Genomic DNA, 20543 nt, shown 5'->3' with positions numbered 1-20543 from the left:
TTTATGAATTTTCAGAACAAAAAGTCAACTTCAATAAGTTATGCATTTTCTTTTTTAAAAATGTAAACCACAATATCAGAGAAGAGCTTAGTCGGGAGCTAGAAATACCTCTCATTAGCAATTTAGAAAAAATATTTAGGTGTTTCGTTGATCCACGAAATATATGATAAACAACATTTTTAGCATATCATTGACAAGATGAAAGTCAAACTCTCTAGTTAAAACATGAAAACCTTATCCATAGCAGAAAGAGCTACATTTGTTCAATTTGTTTTGTCTTTTATTCTAATTATGAAAATTTCGAACGAGGCCTGCAATAAAATTGACAAAATTTGTTAGGATTTTTTTTGGAGTTCAAGTGATCAAGATAAAAAAAAATCACCCTCTTAACTAGGACAACCTGTGTAAATCAAAAGATCAGGGACGGCTAGATATTTGCAAAGTTCAAAAAATAAATAATATTTTTCTTATGAAACTTGCTTGAGAATTATGACAAAATATAATACTTTATGGGTTAAAGTTTTTAAAGGCAAGTATAATTGGGGTGAGAACGAATCTGATTTCCAAAGTCCATCAAAAAGTCAACTGCTCAAATGTTTGGAAAGAGATCGTGAAAGTCTGGAACCAATTTCAAAGGAATATAATCTAGATAATTGGCGATGAATAGTCTATTGCAGTTTAGACTGATCACTAAGTTCTTGGAATTACCAGCCTAAACGATATTTTTTTGTGTCCTATCGCTGCAGAAAGAACATTTGAAAAGCTCTTAAGTTTTACTAATGGGAATGGCGAGTAGAATTGGAAGATGATAAACAACTATTTTTCGGAAGAAATTACTAATATAATTTGCACTCTGAAAGTCTCTGATGATCGGATTTTTGTGTGGTCTAGAATTTCACAATAAGTTCTCGTTGAAAGTATAGCTTCTAAACCAACAAGAATCCTTTCATACAAACATTTGGTTGTCACAAGTAACAAACCCTATAAAAATAAATCGAAGTATTCAAACCTCGAGTCGTCTCTCAAGAAATTGCAAGGAAGTGTTCTTATAATTGGTTATGTAAAGGTATATTTTGGAGTTTTTGAATAAGAGAAGAGGAAAAGTAAATTGTAAGGAAAATCAAATGACAAAAAGAGGTCTTGACAAAATTTGGTGGTCAAGGATCTCTATCCTTATCACTAACCACAACATGATAATTGTAAGGATCAATCCCATTAAATCTAAACAACCAATTGCAACATCAATGAAAACAAATGAAGGAAAAAGCATTAAACATAAAATACCTCAAATTGTATTAAATAGAAAATCAAATCTAACATGAGAATTTATAAACTAAAGTGGATAAATAAATAAATCACCAAGAGAAGAGAAACTAAAGTGTTAGAATAAATAAGAGTAGAAGAGAAACTAAATTAAAGTAGAGTAGAAACTGAAATTGAAAATAGCTAAACCTAAGAATCCTAAAACCTAGAGAGAGGAGAGAGTTTCTCTCTCTAAAAAACTACATGTAAAATCTAAATTGTGAATAATGAGAAGTGTATATTGATTCTGCTCCACTCCCAGCCTCTAATATGTGTTTTTGGGCTTGAAACTGGGCCAAAACAGTACAAAAATCACCCCAGCGATTTCTGATACGTACAGCACGTGCCTCCGTCACGCGTGGGCGTCACCCACGCGTACGCCTCACTTGTCTGCCGCACTATCCATGCATACGCGTCGTGCACACGTACGCGTCGCCTAACAGCAAGGCAACTATGACAAATTTTATATCATATTGAAGCCTTGGATATTAGCTTTCCAACGCAACTAAAACCGCCTCATTTGGACCTTTGTAGCTCAAGTTATGGTCAATTAAGTACGAAGAGGTCAGACTTGACAGCTCAGCAATTCCTTCAATTTCTTATATTCCTTCCACTTTTGCATGCTTCCTTTTCATTCTCTAAATCATTCCTGCTCTATAAACCCTGAAATCACTTAACACACATATCAAGGCATCGAATGGTAATAAGAGAGGATTAAAATTAGCAAATTTAAGGCCAAAGAAGCATGTTTTCAATCATAGCATCAATTTGGAAAGGAAAATGTAAAGCATGTGAATTCTATGAATAAGTGTGACTTTAGTGGATAGAGTCCACTAAATTAAGCACAAGATAAACCGTAAAATAACGGTTTATCGGTCTCTCACTATTTTCTTGGTGTGGATTGTATTAGCTAGTTACCCTCTACTAATAGGAAGTTTTCTATTAAATCAGCGTATTCTACTTATTACAATAGAGATGGAGAATCAGACATTAATTTTAAATTATGTTGGAAAATAAAAGTTCTTCAAAGACCAAGAACTTTTACTTGGCTAATCTATCACAATTCACTTCTTACAAATGCTAAGAGAATGACAAGAGGTCTTATACTTCGAATCATGAAGAGGCTCTGCTCCATGTGTTTGCGACTGCCCTTATGCCGCAGTGTCTAGACTAACAAGTCAACTAGTATTTTTTCTCGAGGTTTTTTTAATCAATCTTTGCAAGATTGGTTAAGGATAAAACTCTTCAATGTCACTTAAAAAAATTAGTGGAACTCCTTGAGTTACCTTTTTTGTTACTATCTGCAACAATATTTAAAAATTCCAGAATGAATTAATTTTCAATAATAAAATTCTACCAGCTTTCATGTGCATAATCTATCGAGTTATTTGACAGAGCAGTATAAAAATAGGATAAACTTCACAGAGAGCAGTACAAAAATTCTCAACTCCACCAAAGTTTATCTAGACAGATTGGAACCTCCAACGAATATGTGCATAAAGCTCAATTTGATGGCTTAGTCATCCAACCTAGGGTGTGTCTGGATTTGCGTTGGAAAAGAGAGAAGCTCGTTTAAATTTTTTGAACGCTTCATCTTCATGTTTGGCAAGTTTTTAATCTATAAATATAGAAGTGATTTTTGTCTTCAACCTATGTTTACCGAAAGCTAAAAATTGTAGCTTTTCTGTTCAGCCTTTGATGTTAGATTGAACTTTATATTCTATGTACCAATTATGTCCTTTATTATTTATATATTTTTTATAATATTTTTTTAATATTTTCTTATGCATATTATTTTTATAAAACTTCTATTTTTTTATATGAGTTTTTTTTACTGTTATTGTTATTTCTTTTTTGTATGGAATATTTTTTTTATTTTGTATTATGATTCTATTAATCCTATTAAAATATTAAAGAATACTGAGAATGCTAAAAAATATTAAAATTTATTTAAATATTTAAAATAAAATTATAAGATAACATAAAATAATTATTTAAATTCATGTCTTTTTATGTATTTTTTTTTATCTAAAAGTGATTTTGAAGAATATAATCCAAACAATATTTAATTTACTATAATCCATTTTGAATAAAAATTATCAAACACAAACCCCGTTAATACTAACTCACCTTTGATCAAAATCACTTTTACAAAATCAATTTTATCCAAACCTCTATTTGCAAACGTAATCCAAACACACACCTACTAGTTCAGGAACATGTGGCGGCCTCCTTTGAAATGAAAATGGTAATCTCATGGCAGACTTTATGATGAAAATTGAAAAAGTTACCATAACATATGCAGAATTTTAGACCATCTACACTGGAATGAAGCTAGCAGTTGAGCTGGGGAACAACAGATTACAAATTAAAATTGATTCTTTCAGTGCGTTAAAATTAATTGACAGATCATCTAACGGCCACCGTCACACTTTTTCTCTGATAAGAGCCATTAAAAATTTTCGTAACAAAATGACTTATGTGTCATTTAAGCGTGTGTTTTGTGAAGCTAATGTCTATATAGATGCGCTGGTGAAACAAGTTCAATTGATCTCAACTGATCTTCAATGTTTTGAAGCTCCACCCCCTTTTCTGGTAGCACTCATTGTTGATGACAAAGATAAAAGGAAAGTGTAAAGATATTGTCTGTGTAATTTTTTGTCCTTGGGCCTTTGGCCCTCCTGTTAATAAAAAAATATTAAGGCATAATCTCTCTTTCATCTATATTATTTACATAAAATTTTAAACACAAATCACTAAGATTATTTTATTATTTTTGTTAGATGTTATGAACATGTAATAATTCTTCAATGACTTCAAAGCCTAATTTCTTGTGTTTAAATTTTATTTTCAATTATTATATTTATGAATCAATATGATTAATTAGATTTTTTTTGATATAAGATAAACTATTAGTTAAGGCATAAGATGCTATGACTACCATCAAGATGGTTATTGAATGGACTGAGAGTTCATTCATTCTATTTAATAAAGTTGAATTCATGTATATATTGCTTTCTTCCTTGGATTATTCATGTTTAAGATTTGAGATTAACAGTTTATTCCTCTCATTAGTTTCTCTCTCTTTCTATCATGTTTGTGAACGTGTGCATTCTTTTTAGGAGAATGCTACCATGCTAAAGGGATTTTGTTTTGCAAGTGAAGAATAGACGTGGAACGTTTAGGTATTGGACGCGTGTATAGAAATGTGGGTACGCGTCAAAACCATTAGAGCAACTCCAATGCTAAGAAATAGAGTTCCTTTTCTGACATATAGGGACTCAAGTACCATTGGAGTGAAAAAGGAAGGAGGACTCTTCACGTGGATCAAGGTTGAGAGTCCCTCTAAACAGGGACTTGCAACAACCAATAAAATCATGCCATGTGGTAAGTTAATAAAAAAAATAAAAAATATATTAAATATATATTAAATAATTAAATTATAATTAATTTATTAATAATTATAATAATTTATTATATTAAATATTTATATATCTATTTAATTAATTATTTATATTAATTATTTAATAATTAGTTATATTAAATTATAATTAATATAAATAATTATGTTAAATCAATATCAAATATTATTTATATTGTTATATTAAATTATAATTAATTAAATTTATTTTACATAAAAAATAAATTTAATTTTTACATATTATAAAATAATTTTTAGTTGGATTATTTATTTTTATTTATAAAATTTAAAATACTAACCAAATTTAAGTTATTTATTTTAATATTTTATAATATTAAATTATTTTAAATTTATAAATTTAAATAATATTATTATAAAAAATAATAATTATATTAATTTTAATTACTTTAATTAATTAATTATGTGGGACCACAATAGGAACTAAAGTTAGTTCCTTCTAATGGAGGAGAGAGAGATTTTTTGAGTTTCTATTTACTGGTAATGATACAAAAGCTGACGTGGAGTTACTTTTTATGAGAGGTGGGCCATAAATAGGGACTAGAATGAGTTCCCTACTGGAGATGGTCTTAGAGCATCTCCAACGCACCAATTTTTCAAGGTTCCACTTCTTCTTTCTCTGACACAATAGAGTCCCAACTATTGGAGAGAAAGAGAATAGCGTCCCTGCTCATGGATCGAGGAAGAAGAATCTCTGTTCAGAGGGACTTGTAATTTGCAAAGGATAACTTGTCATGTGGCAAGTAATCCTTAAAAAAAAATAATTATATTAAATTATAATTAATTAAATAATTAAATAATAATTAATTAATTACTAATTATAATAAGTTATTATAATTAATAATTAATTAATTATTGTTTAATTATTTAATTATTTAAATAATTATATTAAATTATAATTAATATTATTTAAATAATTATATTTTTATTTAATTAATAATTTATATCAGTTATTTAAATTATAATTAATATAAATAATTATAAAAAATTAATATTAAATATTATTTATATTTTTATATTAAATTATAATTAATTAAATTTATTTATATAAAAAAATATATTTAATTTATACACATTACAAAATAATTTTTGGTTGGATTATTTATTTTTATTTATAAAATTTAAAATGCTAACTACATTACAAATAATTTTTTTTGAATTTTAATATTTTTAATAGTGAATTTTTTTAAATTTATAAATTTAAATTACATTATTGAAAAAAATTAATTACATTAATTTCAAGTATTTTAATTAATTAATTAAGTGGGACCACAACAGGGACTAAAGTTAGTTCCTCCTAATGGAGAAGAGAGAGATGTTTTGAGTTCCTATTTACTGTTTATGACGCAAAAGCTGATGTGGAGTTACTTTTTATGACAGGTGGGCCATAAACAGGAACTAGGATGAGTTCCCTACTGGAGATGGTCTTATAGGTTGACTGAGACGCAGTAGAAGTAGAATCTGTCGGTAGAAAGTAAAATGATTTGGTCCGTTTGGGAAACACCAAAAAGTTACTTTTTTCAACTTTTGACTTATAGAAAGTTACATTAATGTGTTTGATACAATTTTTTAGATAAACTTTTAACTTTTCAAAAAGTTATTTAAGAGCTTTTGAAAAAGTTAAAAAATGTGACTTCTCCTATTTTCAAAAGCTATTTTATCACTCTTATTTAATGCACAATTTTAAAACAAGGACTTTTATAATAATTATTCAAACTCAAAATAACTTATTTAAAAGTTATTATTAATAAAAGTCCTTATATTTTAAGCTCTTTTTCAAAAGAACTTATTTAAGAAGTTTAGCCAAATTTTAGTGGGATTAATGTGAGTATAATTATTATCATTAAGATATTTAACTTTTTTGTGTGTACATGGACCTGTTTTTTGTTTTGGTTTACAAAATTATAAAGATGATGAACATGTGTGGCTAGAGCGTTATTAGGATCATTTTTTAGATGAGTTAAAAAAATAAAATTAAAATAAATAAAATTAAGATAATATTCTATTTGTGAGAATTTAGGCAATTGTAAAATTAATTAATAAAAATTTTCATTTTTAAACTAAAAAAGAAGTTATTATTATTATTATTATTATTATTATTATTATTATTATTATTTTACTGAAAATAGAGAAATTCGAATCCATAACTTTTTAAGTGAGTATGAAAAGACTGCCTTTTAAATTATAGCTCGTTGACATTATTATTATTATTATTATTATTATTATTATTATTATTTAGATCCATGTCATATTTTTTCATGATCCATATATAGTCCATAATTTTATTATCATATCGTATGGTTCACATCATGTTCAGACCAAACCGAAAAGGTTAGCCCAAACTCTATATACCAAAAATTTTATGGGACTGTAGAAAAAAGTTCAGCAAATTAATCATGGGATTACCAATTATTCTACAATGATAATTATCAATATTTTTAAATTCAAAAATTACATATTTTAAATATTTTATTTTTCAAATTTTTAATAATTTCAAATTTTAAATTCATTTTGTTACCTTTGTTTATTTTAAATTTTCTAATTTTACACTAATAATACTATTAGGTTTATATTTTAGTTTAAAAAATTACAAACTAAGATCAACTTTAAAAAATTCTAAACAAACATCAATTGAATAAAAATTGTAAAATCTTCAATTAACTAAAAACAATCTAATTTATTGTATTTTTAAATTACAATATCAATTTTTTAGAGTATTTATTTTTAAATTAATTTATACTAAATTTTTGTCTATTTTAAATTAATATTTATTAATTTAAAATTTATAAACTAATTTTTTTAAAAACTAAATACACATCACTAAACCCTAAATCTTAAACCTTTAAACATAAACTCTAAACCCTAAATTACAAACCCTAAATTCTAATACATAACTTCTCAACCCTAAACCCTCAATAATATATCATAAATTCTAACCACAACCAAAATACCTCAATCATAACCTAAATTATAAACCTAAACTACAAAACCTAAACACTTAATATTAAATAAAAAATACTAAATAAATAACACTATACCCTAAACCTTTTAACTTGCTCATAAATTCTAGTCCATTATTTTAAATCCTAAATTCTTACCCCTTCAAATCTAAACCAAAAATTATAAACCATACACTAATAATAATAATAATAATAATAATAATAATAATAATAATAATAATAACTTTTTTTTTAGTTTAAAAATGAAAATATTTATTAATTAATTTTACAGTAGTCTAAATTCTCACAAATAGAATATTATCTTAATTCTATTTATTTTAATTTTATTTTTTTTAACTCATCTAAAAAATGATCCTAATAAATAATAACGTTCTAGCCACACATGCTCATCATCTTCATAATTTTACAAACTAAAACAAAAAGCAGGTCCATGTACACACACAAAAATTCAATATCTTAATGATAATAATTATACCCACATTAATCCCACTAAATCATTCTACTTTCTACTGACGGATTCTGCTTCTACTGCGTCCCCGTCTCAATCAACCTGTAATGATTTTGGTGCATACCCACACCTCCATACACGCGTCCAATACCAAATCGTGTTCCACGTCTATTCCTCACCTGCTGAAACAAAATCCCTTCAGCATGGTAGCTGTTTCTTTTTATCATTGAATCTGTTTTCGAATGAATTAAGTGGTGATTGAAATTTTTTTTATTGTTAAAGACAGTACACAAGATCTCGACTCCACTTAGAGAGGAGAGTAACAAAACATGTTTGAGAATTTATGAAGGCTAAAGAAGTTTATGTATATCCTCTAAATCACCTAAATATCTATATTTCCTACCAACTCATAAGATTAGGTAGTTACAGCTACAACTTCATGCAATCATTCAAGGCCCTTTTTGCAATACCATTAAATCGAAGAGACCTGCAAAATTAAACACATCTCCAAACAAACAATTTGGTATCCTCTGATCCACTTGTTGATTAGCCATTTCTTTAATTGTTCAAAATGTGTGAATTCCTTTCGATCTGTGTGTTTTAGGTGTATTGTTCCCAACTGTTGGAGAAAATTTTTGAACTTGTTCTTTTCAAAATTGAGATTCCATTATGCCTTGTTACTTTCACCTTGCCAACTGATGAAATGTTGCTAACTGGCTATGAAGTGACTCCTCGAGCACGAATTGGATTGATACTTTCACGTCTTCCATAGCCGCCTATAATCTAGAATCTGCATTAACAAGTTCACATAACAACACCAGCCATTTATGGTTTTTATCAATTAAATATCCTCCTACTTTCAGAACAGAACCACCATGTCCTCTGACTTGAGACAATTGATCCTGTTTGGAGCTTTGTGTCTAGTATTCTTCAACTTCTCTAACTGGTTCTTAAAATTATTCAATGAGATCTCCCAAGCTTGTTCCCATGCTACCACCTTATTCTCAAATAGCATTAGGTTCCTAAATCTCCATGTTGACCATATTATAGAAAAAAACAAATTTAACCAGCTTCTTCTTGTCATTCCTTTTGCTTGTTGATTGCGCCATCTGCTGGATTTACCCAGGATATACCCACTAAATTCATAGCACTCCACCACAATTTTCCAACATAATCACAATGTACAAATAAGTGGTTTTCGTCTTTCTTAACCTGTTTACACACTTGCATCTATGATATTATGCTTAGAGAGCCTTTGCTTGGCGTTCAATCTGCTAAGAAATGCAATTTCCACCCTCGGTGGAACCACTCCTCTCCAAATTTTATCAAACTCCTAGCTTTACTCCTTCGGCCATTTTTATGAAAGACCTTACTGAATATCCTTCGTCTTCAGAGAATGTCCACACCAAATCATCCTTTGTACCTCCACATAATGTTAAGATCCTCACTGTGATTACATTCCCACTCAAAGAAGCGTCTCCTCCACTTAAAGTTCTAGTTCCCATGCAGCCTATCCCAGAAACCACACTCAGAGATATCTCAAATAGCCTCAGAAATTTCTCCCTGAGATTACCTTCGCCCACCCATGCATCTTCCCACCATTACCTACACACATTTTCAGTCCTTTAAGTACCATGCCTTTCAAGCTCGGATCTTGGATGATGGCTCCTATGATGTACCCATTTTGGTACTAACAAGTCACCATGTGTTTGTTCATTTGAATAGTAAAGCCGCATTTTTTATTGTTATATATATCCCTCACTCCTAGGCCACCATGCTCCTTAGGTTTTTGGTAATTCTTTTCTCCCATTCTTGGTTCCCTAGAAAAAATCTGATTGTGGATCTATGATTTTTCTTGCCACGGTCTTTGGTAATTTGAACAAACTGAGGTAGTAGAGTGGTAGATTTTTTATGACCATTTTGATCAGAATTAATCTGCCCGCTTTAGAGAGTAGCCCAACCTTCCAAGTTTCAATACTATGTAGGTTAGCACCTAAAGGAATCCCCAAGTAAGTTATCCAATGGAGCATCTTAGAACCCCTGCCATTCTAGCAGCTTCCATATTTGAGACGTCGATCGAAATCAGACTCGACTTTCGGTAGTTAATTGTCAGTTCATAGCATGCAAGAATTCTTCTCTGGTTTTTTAGCGATTTACATCCTAGCGGGCAGAAAATTATTATGTCATCTGCGAATTGGAGGTGTGTTAGAACAATTTTATCTTTTCCAATCTCCAATCCATCGACGAGTTTTAAATCTCTAGCCAAAAATATCATCCGGTTTAGTACTTCTGCTACCAAAATAAAAAGGAAAGGGAAGATTGAATCCTTTTCATGCCAAATGGTTCTGTTAGAGATCCATTGACGATCACTGACATAGCCGATGTGCTTAATAATCCCTTAACCCAGCTTCTCCAAGTTAAACCAAAACCTATCATTTCCAAAATGTGATCCACAGAATGACCATCAGACTTTGTCATAAGCCTTTTTGAAGTCGAGTTTCACTATTGTTCCTCTCTTCTTCTTCTTTTTTAGCCAGGATACCGTTTTGCATGCTATGAGCGCCCCATCAAAAATCTGTCTTTCTTGAACAAATGCCGCTTGAACTTCCCCCACGAGGTTTGGCATGAACTTCATTCTTTTGATAGTTTTAGGGCTGCTATGATGTGAAAGAGAAGTTTTGGGATATAAAATTGTTTCAAGGGTTGACGGAGAATTGGGGAATGAGAAGTTGAGATAGGAAAGGCTACTCTCGCCTATTATTTTTAGTGATCGAAATTTGGAGGGCAAAATTAAGGTGAATAGATGGGTAGAAGGTAAAAATTCAGTTAAATGTTAAATAATTAATTAATAATTAATAAATTAATTAATTATAAATAAAAAGAGTTAAGAAATTAAAAAATTATAATTTGAAAATTTTTGAATGCGGATTTAATTTAAAAAATAAAATTAAGCATAAAAATATATTAATTGTGAAAAAAAATGCATATCAGCGTTAAAAATTAACTATATTAGCTTAAACTTGTTTAGTGGTACGAGTGAAAAAACTAAACAGTAAAAATGACAAAAAAATATTTATAATAAAAACTCAAACACTTATCTTAAAGATTTTGGTCTCAAATGAGGCCAAATGGGCCAAACATTTCATTGGCCTCACTTGAGCCCAAACCCATGACTCAAATATTTAAGTTATTTAACAATTCATCTCGTCTCCCAAAAAAAAGAGAGAGCCATAAAAGAAGACAGAAGAGGAAGAGAAAGAGAAGAAAGCTGCCCTAATAAAAATATACTAGTTAAATTAATACAAATAATAATATTACTTAAAAATTTGTAATATTTAATATTTTTATTTTAATATAAAAAATCAATTTATAGAACTTTATTCTTAATTTTCAAAAATTCTGTTTTAAATCTCAAGCTTGTTAAGTATTTTACTTTTTAACTCAATATTTTAATAAATTATTAATTTTAACTTCATATTTATAAAATTACTATTTTAATTTTATATTTCTAAAATAATTCTGAATTTTTATAAAATATCCGGCTTACTCCAAAACTTATATAATTACTATTTTTAACCTCAATCTTTTATGAAACTACATTTTCATATTAAAAAAAATATTTGTATTGGTCACAAACACTCTTTTCAAAACCAAAATCTTCTCTTATGATCTTTCAAAATATATAATTGATTTTAAATTTGTTTTCGAACTTTTTGGTATCGATTTTTCGTAGCTTTTAATTTAATCTTTCAACCACCAAACAACATCAAATTTATCAATATTTCAAACTTAAAAACAGTCCAAAAATACCCACAATAGATCTATTTTGGCAGCCTCATCAAAACCGAACATAAAATACTAAGGCAACAATATTTCATTGAAATTCAAACATAAAATCATTCAATTTCAGGCCACAATCACCCAATCAATAATCATATATCAAGAGCACATTTAATTATTATAAAATTATCAAACTCTATCTTTGTACAAGAACCACCAAACCGAAACACCATGAAAGCTTTTTGAACGAGAAATCAAAGAAGAAAATATCAAAGTTGACTACTCCACCTCTGGGACTCCCACTTGGCCAAACCATTCATCAAAGATCAACGGTGATACTGTTAATTTTTTTTCGAACAAAAATAATGTCAACATGAAGATGATGAAGATACAAATACTTTAATCAAATTAGATTTTTTTTTATCAGAATTACAAAACTTTAAGAAGTCAAGCTCAAAAACTCTCAGGTTCCATGGAAGCTTCATGTTCTCTCTCTCTTTTTGTTTCTTAGTTCGGTGGTTAAATGAGAAGATAGGATTAGATGATGATAATTAATTATAATGGTGGCTAGGTGTCACAAGGGGGTTGGGTGTCATGTTTTAGGACTATTGAGTCAGTGATTTAAATTATAAATATTTTAAACGAATAATTATGAAAGTTGGATATATTAAAACACAAATAATAATATATATAGGGATAAATATATATGATTTACTAGTATAAATGACATTAGTAACATAATAATAAAAGATACACGATAAAACATTAACAAAACTAAGTTTATCGAAGAGTACTGATATTTACTCATATCAGCAGATTTTGAACTTCATAATAATATTAACTAAACTTTATTTTAATTAAATTGGGTAATAATAATAATAATAATAATAATAATAATAATAATAATAATAATAATAATAATAATAATAATAATAATAATAATTTATCAATTTTTAAAATATCTCGATATAATAAAAATTATATAAAATTCTAATTAATTTAAACTCTAGTTAACATAAAATCAATTATGTAAAATATCTTATGATAAAAAGAATTATATAATAATCTTAATTAATTCAAATTCAAATTATAATAATAATTATAAAAATTAATTTTACTTTGCCTATTCAAATAATTTTTAATAAATAATTTAAACTGATAAAATAAATTATAATTAACTTAAATTTTAATAATTATAAAAATAATTTAATTATTCTTAATAAATTAGTTTTAAAAAATAAGGAGCTCTAATTAATAAAATAAATTATAATTTATTTATATTTAAATTTTTAAAAAAGAAAATTATTACATTTTACCCATTTAACAAAAATTTTCGTCATCGAAAATTGATACAAGTGATAAACCACAATTTTATAGTTTATCTTGTATTAAATTAGGTAGATTTCATCAACTTTTTCTATATTTATTCATTGAAATAGCAGAGTTTCATGAATTCTTCCTAATTTGTGCTTAAGAGTTAAAACATACTTTTTATATTCTTAATTTGCTATATGTTAAAAATTAAAAATCCATGTGCATTGATATGTTATGTTTACTTAAAAAAAAGGAAAAAAAAAGAAAAAGAATATATATATATATATATATATATATATATATATATATATATATATATATATAATATAAATAAATAAATAGGGGACAAAATTACCCCAATATTAAGCTTAAATAAAAGATCAATGCATATGTGGTGAAATTAAAGAAATATTTGGTACATGAGTATGTGATACAAAAGTGAGAATTATGGGTAGCTAGGCATGAAATTAGAGTTACATTTGGTACATGAGTATGTGATACAAAAGTGAGAATTATGGGTAGCTAGGCATGAAATTAGAGTACATAGAATGTGTGTGTGTTAGGTGAGAGCTTAGGTTAGTCAAAGATTCATATTATAGCTCAGTTGGCCATACATATATCCTCACCCTTACCTTAGCCCCATTACAACCTTGAAAAGACCTCATGATATTTGCATTGGTATACTAAATATTTGTTGATTTAGTTAGATGAAGAACAAAGTCTAAAAAGCATGACTAGAGAAGAGTAGGGTGAATCAACCCTAGACACTTGATAGAGTTAGAGTGATATATACTACCAGTGAGGGTTCAATGCTTGATTATATGTTTCCTGCTTTCATGAACTATCTTCTTACAAGTTTACTTGTCTTTACTGTATGATTTGAATCAGTGAAATCTGGTTTATGTGTGTCTTGGAGAACTTATTTCCTTTTCACCAAGTAGGTAGAAGCATCTTTGCATGTAGTTGCATTCATATAGATAGGTTGCATCTCATGCTTTCTACCATTCCTCTTCACTCTTATAGTTTCTCTTGAGCTTAGCATGAGGACATGCTAATGTTTAAGTGTGGGGAGATTTGATGCACCACTATTTTGTGATACATCTTGTACTTAATTGAGTGGATTTTATCCACTAATCTCACACTTAGTCATAGAAATTGCATGTTTTACATTTTCTTTCCTGATTTTGTGCTATGATTGGAAACATGCTTCTTTGGCCTTAATTTTGCTAATTTTAATCCTCTCTTAATACCATTCGATGCCTTGATATGTGTGTTAAGTGATTTCAGGCTTTATAGAGCAGGAATGACTTAGAGGATGGAAAGGAAGCATACAAAAGTGGAAGGAATACAAGAAATTGAAGGAATTGCTAATGTTGTCAGCCCTGACCTCTTCGCACTCAATCGATCATAACTTGATCTACAGAGGTCCAAATGAGGCGGTTCCAATTGCGCTGGAAAGCTAACTTTTGGGGCTTCGAAATGATATATAATTTATCATAGTTGCCATACATCTAGACGACGCGCACGCGTGCTTCACGCACACGCGTCGCATGCACGAAAATTCAGCGACCCAAAAATCGTCCCCAGCAATTTCTGGGCTGTTTTTGACCCAGTTCTCGACCCATAAAACACAGATTAGAGGCTGCAGAGTGGAGAAATCAAGGACACTTCTCACTTTTAATAATTTTAGATTTTAGATGTAGTTTTTTAGAGAAAGAGGCTCTCTCATCTCTCTAAGTTTTAGGATTCCTAGTTTTATTCTTTTGAGTTGGATATTACAAAGAGTTACTACCTCCGTGAAGTTTTTATCATTCTAATTTGTTTTCTATTTCCTTACTCTTTTATTTCCTATTTGATTCCATTATTTCTTGATTATTTTCAATTGAGTTTAATTGCCATGTCCATGTCTTCTTTCTACTCCCTTCACATGAATGTGAATTTGGCATCCATGTCAATGGAGTAGGCCCCCAACTTGACTTTGGAGTTGATTAATATTTGAGACCCTTGAGTTGGAATACTCAAGAGTTAATTGGTAATTGGAAGTTGTTGGCCAGCTCTATAGTTACTAACGCTAACCCTTCTCAAGGAAAATGATTATTTTCTTGTGAATAGAAGTTGGCTCTCAACTTGACTTTCATTTATTCAATGAAGGATAACCAAGTGGAACAACAACCTATTACTAATTAATCTTGGGAAATCCAACAAGGATAGAACTTCAGATTAATCTTCTCCTAGTCAAGGCGTTTTATTTATGTTAATTACATAAAACCTCTTGTTAATTTTCCTTGCTTTAATTTATAATAATTTATGTGCCCATTGCCCAAACTCCAAATTTCCCAGAAAACTCATAACCAATAACAAGAACACTTCCTTGCAATTCCTTGAGAGACGACCCGAGATTTGAATACTTCGGTTATTATTTTTCAACGAGCTTTTATTTGTGAATTTCTAAACCGTCAAAAGTCCTTTCGTCACGTACTCATTTCAGCAAGACAAAAACAGACAATCTTAAGTGACGGATTTCAATAACAAATTCAAGTGATGATTTTTAGCCAAAAAAAAAGAAAGAGACATTCGGTATATTTTTCAGCAAATTTGACTATTACCAACAAATTCAAGGTGCAATAACTAAAATCTTTTTACATGAATTTTTCAATAACATAACAACAGCTTCAATTTTCAGTCATGATAACCAATACAAAACTCCAGTCAGTCATTATTTTCAACAATAAAAAATAAATTAAATCAATCATATTTTCAGCAACAACATCAACTTTCAGCAACCAAAATGAAGTTGCATAGATGAATTATAACGACAAAATTCAGCAACAAATATTAGGAAATTTTGTTGGAACTAACCACATCGGAGACTGGCTGCTGTTGACGGGGCTCCACGCAAGCAGACGACATTGACGTCCGTCTCGGGGTCGTGCTGCTTCCAGCGAGGATGAGCAAATGGAAGGCACGCAACTGAGTGCTTGACGGTGACACACAAAGAGCAACGACGACAACAACAACCTCGGGACCTGCTGCTTCTGTCGCCAGTGGCCTTGAGCGCAGCGAACGATCACGCTAACTGTGACACAGTGACAAGACAAACAACGACGACCACCTTGTGCGACATCGGAGGCAGTGCACTAGGCCTGATACAAGAGACCTTCAGTTCGACTGCGACAGTAACACAGATGATAGAGTTAGGGCTTACTCAGATAGTGACGTGAAAAAGATAATGACAAATGACCTGGTCGGTACGAGACGAAGCTGAAGCATACATTTACCGTTCTCCGATGACCAGAAAGCTTGAGTTCCACACCAAAACTTGCCGTGAGAGAGGTCAGAGAACTAAATGGAGACATTGGCGGCAACAGAAAGAGACGTTGAAACTTTACAGCAAGGGGTTTGTGATCACATATTCGATTAGGATATTTTAAAAGTGCGGTGGGAGAGGAGTTATTGGAGAACAATGCCATTTTTAATTTCTCTTCTTCTATAATAGGTGGTTTTTTTCTTTTAATTTTTCCTTAAAATTTTTAAGGATTAAGAAGTCCAGGCTCAAAATGAGAAAAAAAAAAGTTATACACTTAATTATTTCTCATCAATCCTAACGACGATTATACGCGTGATATGACACACTGTAAATCTACTTTTTAGTGGGATCTATTGTTACAGAATTTATTTTCTTTCACATTATTTTTATTATAAACCTACACGTGTCATCTACATATGTAGATAATATTTTTCATCTACATGATAGCACTTGCCTTATTCTTATTATTCTTTGCACAGTATATGACTATCTATCATGTTGTTTTTGTCTTTTTCTTTTTTCCTATTATTTAAGGAACATGGAACTATAGGAATTAGCAACTTTAATTTATGTACACGGTGAGAGTATAATAATTCATCATGTATAGTAGCAGGTTAATCTTATTTAGATCCCAATAATAAAGTTGCTGCAGATAAAGAGATATATTTCAATTTGTTTGAGTGAATTAACCAAAAAAAAAAAAAATCAAAATATCAAGTAAGAAGAGGTGAATGACATTTAAAAAAATCGGTTATTTTTTTAATTATAACACGTTTAAAATATACAATTACATACAATGTGTGCTTTTTACACATTCAAAATCATACAAATAAAATTTAATTTAAAAATAAAATGTCATATCTTATTTTATTATTACTTGACTTTTTTCATCGTTTATTGAACACTAACATTTATTCATTTCAATTTTTTTATTTTTTGATTGTTTGGTATTTAAACTAATTTTAAAAATTAATTAATTAGATAAATTTATAATACATATAAAATAATATAATTACATACAAAATACTTTTTTATTATATCCAAAATTATACAAATAAAATTTAAATCTCAAAAATAAAATATTATATCTCATTTTATTATTAGTTGATATTTTTCATTATTTATTTGCACACTAGCATTTAAAACTGATTTAGAGATTTAAAATTGATTTTTTTTATTTTAATCTTACTTAAGCTGTTTTTTTTAATTTGTATTTTAAATATTAAAAATATTTTTATTTAAATGTCTTTGTTTAAATTTTTTTAAATAATATAATAAAAAGTTTATTAAAAAATAATGTAAAGAATATCTAGCTGAATTTAAAAAAAAAATTGATTTTTTTTTTAGTGTAAAATAGAGAAGATTCTAATAAGAAAGATATGGTTGAGCCTTTCAACCGCATGTCCTAACCCCTAACAAAAGTGTTATCTGTTGCCAACAATTTTGCCCATTTATTATACCGAGCAATAGAGATTACGTCTATATATGCAAAATTGCAAACCACCTCATTTTAGAAATGATCAAATTGATACTAAACATAAAGAGTAAACTATTGAAATAGAATTAAAAAAACGTATCACTGATAAAATAATTTTTGAAAGATATTAATAATAAATAAGTCTTTAATAATTTAAAAATACGATAAAAAAAATTAAATATTAAATTTATATTTTAAAAAATAATTTTAGAAATTAAATTTTGATACAAAATTTTACAATTATTATTAAAAATAAAATATTTTTATCTATAAAATTTGATAATTTTTTGTGAATGGTCACATTTTTGTCAAGTGATTTTAAAAAAAAATATTGTGAATGACCACATTTTTTAAAAAAAATAGAGATCAAATTTTGCTTCAAATTTTTTTATGTACCTTCTAAATATTTATTCAAATGTTGCCACAAAAATTTAAATTTAATAAATAAGTCGTTTGCTAAATATGAGTTTTTCTTTTTGTTAATTATAAAAACTATAATATTTATTGGCTCCTTTTATCGTATTTTCAAATAATTCAAAGGTTGTTTTGTCGATAATATTTTTAAGAATTTTTTTGTTGGTGGCTTAATTTTTCAAATACAAAATTGGTTCATATAGATGAATACAAGTTGTCTGACAAGCATACCAAAATTATTTTTTATCAATAATTAATAATTAATATTTAAAAATATATTATTAAATTATTAAACTAATGGAATTAAATTAATAACTAAAAATAATAACAAAAAATAATAAATTTTATTAGTCTTTGAACGTTTTTCAAACATTTATATAATGGTATGAAATCTTTAATGCATTTAGAACAATTATATATTATTACTTGAATATGTGGAAAATTTGTCAGGAATGATGACCATAAATGCATAGCAAACAACCCAAAATCTGCACTTAAAATATGAAACAGAATCAATTATATTGTCTTCTATATTTTTTATTAAGGGAATACTCATAATGTCATGTACATATTGAAATTATATATAGGATATAGAGACATCCATTGTCAAAATAAAAAGAGAAAAAAAAAAGAAAGAAAGAAAAGGACCCATGTGATTTTCCTTTCTCTCGTTAAATATGCTATTCTAAGTTTTTCCATTTCAGTACCAACTGTGTTAGTGTTCTTGTCGAGCTTCCACCTTCATTGATTGCATCTTCTGCACTTCCTTTCAATTCTCTCATTCTTTGGCGAATTTCCTTACCTTCATCACCAATCATTAAATTCTTTATAACCTCAGCAACCTCTCCTCTTTCAACTATTCCCATCTCATTAATCTTAGCCCTAATTGCCACTTTCAAACCATTGCAAAATAAAGCAGCATTCATCCTTTGTTCAGCAAAGAGTGGCCATGCAATCATTGGAATTCCATGAGCAACACTTTCAAGAATTGAATTCCATCCACAATGGCATAGGTACCCGCCAATTGCAGCATGACCAAGAATTTTGATCTGGGGTGCCCAGTATGGAACAATAATTCCTTGTTCTTTTGTTCTCTCCAAAAACCCACTTGGTAGATATTTTAAAGGATCCTCACTAAAATTCCCAAAGTCAAAAATAATGTCAAATTTGCTAGGTGGTTTTAGTAGCCACAAGAACTTTTGACCACTAAGTTCTAATCCTAATGCAAGCTCAATGATTTGTTTATGAGAAATTGTCCCACCACTCCCAAATGACACATACAAAACAGAATTTTCTTGTTGCTTATCCAACCAGTTTAGGCACTCCAAGGTATTATTGTCATTTCCCTCAATCATACTAGACTCATGTTGTACAAATGGTCCAATTGCATGAATACAAGGTACCATTCCTCTTCTTTCTTGTTCTTGCAATTCTTTTATGGTGCTTGCTTCCAAATCAAAAAATGTATTAACCAATATACCATCAGCTAAGAGAAATCTCCTGCTACCTTCAAGAAACTCCTTGTATGTTTCGCTAGTTCGATCGTTGAATGGGTCAGGCAGATCCGATCCTTGAACCGGAATGCAACCCGGAATCTTTATAGGCTCTAATAAATCTTTGTACTCAGAAGTTGTTGTCTCATCTAAATTTTCTGAATACAAGCATAGTGCTAGTAACATAGCTGAGGAGGGAAAATATGTATAAGACAACACATTAAGATCTTTGACTAATTCTAAAACTTGGGTTATTATACCATCAGAAATTATGGCAATAAGCCTCGATTTTGAAATTAATTTCTTCACTTCGTCGTGAATCAAAGGCACAGATCTGGTTATCAAAGTTCGAACTAGGAATGCAGGGTGAGTATCTTGTACCTCATCCTCCAAGTTTTTTGGCGAAACGAAAATATAGTCTATGGTTGGTGGAAGAGACTGGAGAAGCGCTTTGGTTTTGTTGCATGGAGAACCATTAATAGGAACTAAGCAAGTTACATGAAGATCTTGGTCGAGTAGAATTAATCGTTTAGCAAATTCAAGAATTGAGCGAAGATGGCTGTATACAGGGGCTGAAACTAAGGCTATGCGAATTGTTTTGGACTCCAT

General features: G+C 29.0%; 1 protein-coding gene across 1 annotated transcript; it reads right to left on the bottom strand.

The window, feature by feature from the left end:
* Positions 1 to 19121: 19121 nt before the first annotated feature.
* LOC130939821 (hydroquinone glucosyltransferase-like) lies at positions 19122 to 20543 on the bottom strand. The gene has a single exon (XM_057867894.1). The coding sequence runs from the start codon at positions 20541 to 20543 to the stop codon at positions 19122 to 19124; it is 1422 nt and encodes a 473-aa protein (XP_057723877.1).

The sequence above is a fragment of the Arachis stenosperma genome, chromosome 7, assembly GCF_014773155.1.
Source record: "Arachis stenosperma cultivar V10309 chromosome 7, arast.V10309.gnm1.PFL2, whole genome shotgun sequence".
In the NCBI taxonomy this organism is placed as follows: domain Eukaryota; kingdom Viridiplantae; phylum Streptophyta; class Magnoliopsida; order Fabales; family Fabaceae; genus Arachis; species Arachis stenosperma.
This window is presented reverse-complemented; position numbering and strand designations above follow the sequence as displayed.

Bases quoted from the DNA above. Each gene is read 5' to 3' on its own strand.
- LOC130939821 (XM_057867894.1), bottom strand. From the start codon at position 20,543: ATGGAGTCCAAAACAATTCGCATAGCCTTAGTTTCAGCCCCTGTATAC.